The following is a 3,866-nucleotide window of genomic DNA, read 5'->3' on the forward strand; positions in this document are numbered from 1 at the left end:
ACACGCTCGGATGATTATCGCCAAGTGTTTTTAGTCTAATCTCGAGTGATTTGTTAAACATTGGTAGAGCGTCGTCATGCTTGCCTTGATTCCAATAGACACCACCAATGTTGTTATACGAGTCGGCAACACTCGGATGATTGTCACCAAGTGTCGCTAGTCTTATCTTGAATGATTCGTTATACGATGTTAGAGCGTCATTATACTTGCCTTGATTCCAATAGACAGTTGCAATATTATTATATGAGTCGGCAACGCTCGAATGATTGTTACCATAAGTTACTAGTCTAATGTCGAGTGATTTGTTATACATCGATAGAGCGTCGTCATACTTGCCTTGATGATCATAGACGAGCGCAATGCTGTTATAAGAGTTGGCAAGATTTGGATGATTTTCACCTAGTGTTTCTTGTCTAATCTTGAGTGATTTGTTATACATTGATAGAGCGTCGTCATACTTGCCTTGATTGTTATAGACAAGCGCGATGTCTTTGTATGACTCAGCTACACTCGGATGATTATCGCCAAGTGTTTCTTGTCTAATCTTGAGTGATTTGTTATACATTGATAGAGCGTCATCGTACTTGCCTTGATTCTTATAGACAAGCGCAATGTTGTTATAAGACTTGGCAACTTTCGGATGATTGTCGCCAAGTGTTTCTTGTCTAATCTTGAGTGATTTGTTATACATCGATAGAGCGTCATCATACTTGCCTTGATTCTTATAGACACTTCCTATGTTGTTATATGACGTAGCAACACTCGGATGGTTGTCGCCAAAAGTTTCTAGTGTAATGTTGAGTGATTTGTTATACATTGATAGAGCGCTATCATGCTTGCCTTGAGTATCATAGACAAGCCCAATGTTGTTATATGAGTTAGCAACACTCAGATGATTGTCACCAGTTGTTTCCAGTGTAATGTTGAGTGATTTGTTATACATTGATAGAGCGCTTTCATACGTACCTTGATTATAATAGACACCTCCAATGTTGTTATATGATTCCGCAAGGCTCGGATGATTGTCGCCATGAGTTTCTAGTCTAATCTTGAGTGATTTGTTATACATTGATAGAGCCTCATCATACTTGCCTTGATGATGATAGACACTTGCAATGTTGTTATATGAGTCGGCAACGCTCGGATGATTATCGCCAAGTGTTTTTAGTCTAATCTCGAGTGATTTGTTAAACATTGGTAGAGCGTCGTCATACTTGCCTTGATTCCAATAGACACCACCAATGTTGTTATACGAGTCGGCAACACTCGAATGATTGTCACCAAGTGTCGCTAGTCTTATCTTGAATGATTCGTTATACGTTGTTAGAGCGTCATTATACTTGCCTTGATTCCAATAGACAGTTGCAATATTATTATATGAGTCGGCAACACTCGAATGATTGTTACCATAAGTTACTAGTCTAATGTCGAGTGATTTGTTATACATCGATAAAGCATCGTCATACTTGCCTTGATTCTTATAGACAAGTGCGATGTTGTTATATGACTCGGCAACACTCGGATGATTATCACCAAGTATTTCTTGTCTAATCTTGAGTGATTTGTTATACATCGATAGAGCGTCATCGTACTTGCCTTGATTCTTATAGACAAGCGCAATATTGTTATAAGAGTCGACAATTTGAGGATGATTATTACAAAGGGTATTCAGTCTAATCTTGAGCGATTCGTTATACATCGATAGAGCGTCGCCATACTTACCTTGATGATCATAAACAGTTGCAATTTTGTTATATGAGTCGGCAACACTCGGATGATTATCGCCAAGTGTTTCTAGTGTAATCTTTAGCGACTTGCTATACATTGATAGAGCGTTGTCATATTTGCCTTGATTATCATAGACAAGCGCGATGTCTTTATATGACTCGGCAACACTCGGATGATTGTCGCCAAGTGTTTCTTGTCTAATCTTGAGTGAATTGTTATACATTGATAGAGCGTCATTGTACTTGCCTTGATGATCATAGACAAGTGCAATGTTGTCATATGAATCGACAACATGAGGATGATTATCTGCAAGTGTTTCATGTCTAATCTTGAGCGATTTGTTATACATCGATAGAGCGTCGTCATACTTGCCTTGATGATCATAAACAGTTGCAATTTTGTTATATGAGTCGGCAACACTCGGATGATTATCACCAAGTGTTTCTAGTGTTATCTTTAGCGACTTGCTATACATTGATAGAGCGTTGTCATACTTGCCTTGATTATCATAGACAAGCGCGATGTCTTTATATGACTCAGCTACACTCGGATGATTATCGCCAAGTGTTTCTTGTCTAATCTTGAGTGATTTGTTATACATTGATAGAGCGTCATCGTACTTGCCTTGATTCTTATAGACAAGCGCAATGTTGTTATAAGAATCGACAACATGAGGATGATTATCACCAAGTACTTTTAGTCTAATCTTGAGCGATTTGTTATACATCGATAGAGCGTCATCATACTTGCCTTGATTCTTATAGACACCTCCAATGTTGTTATATGACGTAGCAACACTCGGATGGTTGTCGCCAAAAGTTTCTAGTGTAATGTTGAGTGATTTGTTATACATTGATAGAGCGCTATCATGCTTGCCTTGAGTGTCATAGACAAGCCCAATGTTGTTATATGAGTTAGCAACACTCAGATGATTGTCACCAGTTGTTTCCAGTGTAATGTTGAGTGATTTGTTATACATTGATAGAGCGCTTTCATACGTACCTTGATTATAATAGACACCTCCAATGTTGTTATATGATTCCGCAAGGCTCGGATGATTGTCGCCATGAGTTTCTAGTCTAATCTTGAGTGATTTGTTATACATTGATAGAGCCTCATCATACTTGCCTTGATGATGATAGACACTTGCAATGTTGTTATATGAGTCAGCAACGCTCGGATGATTATCGCCAAGTGTTTTTAGTCTAATCTCGAGTGATTTGTTAAACATTGGTAGAGCGTCGTCATGCTTGCCTTGATTCCAATAGACACCACCAATGTTGTTATACGAGTCGGCAACACTCGAATGATTGTCACCAAGTGTCGCTAGTCTTATCTTGAATGATTCGTTATACGTTGTTAGAGCGTCATTATACTTGCCTTGATTCCAATAGACAGTTGCAATATTATTATATGAGTCGGCAACACTCGGATGATTGTTACCATAAGTTACTAGTCTAATGTCGAGTGATTTGTTATACATCGATAGAGCGTCGTCATACTTGCCTTGACTATCATAAACACCACCAATGTTGTTATATGACGTAGCAAGACTCGGATGATTTTCACCAAGTGTTTCTAGTGTAATCTTGAGTGATTTGTTATACATTGATAGAGCGTCGTCATACTTGCCTTGATTCTTATAGACAAGTGCAATGTTGTTATATGACTCGGCAACACTTGGATGGTTATCGCCAAGTGTTTTTAGTCTAATCTTGAGCGATTTGTTGTACATTGATAGAGCGTCATCGTACTTGCCTTGATGATTATAGACAAGCGCAATGTTGTCATATGAATCGACAACATGAGGATGATTATCGCCAAGTGTTTCTTGTCTAATCTTGAGCGATTTGTTATACATCGATAGAGCGTCGTCATACTTACCTTGATGATCATAAACAGTTGCAATTTTGCTATATGAATCGGCAACACTCGGATGATTATCGCCAAGTATTTCTAGTGTAATCTTTAGCGACTTGCTATACATTGATAGAGCGTTGTCATACTTGCCTTGATTATCATAGACAAGCGCGATGTCTTTATATGACTCAGCTACACTCGGATGATTATCGCCAAGTGTTTCTTGTCTAATCTTGAGTGATTTGTTATACATTGATAGAGCGTCATCGTACTTGCCT

General features: G+C 38.4%; 1 protein-coding gene across 1 annotated transcript; it reads right to left on the minus strand.

Annotated features, from left to right (window-relative positions):
* Nucleotides 1–4: 4 nt before the first annotated feature.
* TRIADDRAFT_62486 (uncharacterized protein) lies at nt 5–3,715 on the minus strand (the record flags this gene model as incomplete). The annotated part of the gene is made up of 1 exon (XM_002118415.1): nt 5–3,715. A coding segment is annotated over one exon (3,711 nt), but the record flags the coding sequence as incomplete, so codon positions are not given.
* Nucleotides 3,716–3,866: the final 151 nt, after the last annotated feature.

This window comes from Trichoplax adhaerens, genomic scaffold (genome assembly GCF_000150275.1).
Source record: "Trichoplax adhaerens TRIADscaffold_82 genomic scaffold, whole genome shotgun sequence".
Taxonomy (NCBI): domain Eukaryota; kingdom Metazoa; phylum Placozoa; class Uniplacotomia; order Trichoplacea; family Trichoplacidae; genus Trichoplax; species Trichoplax adhaerens.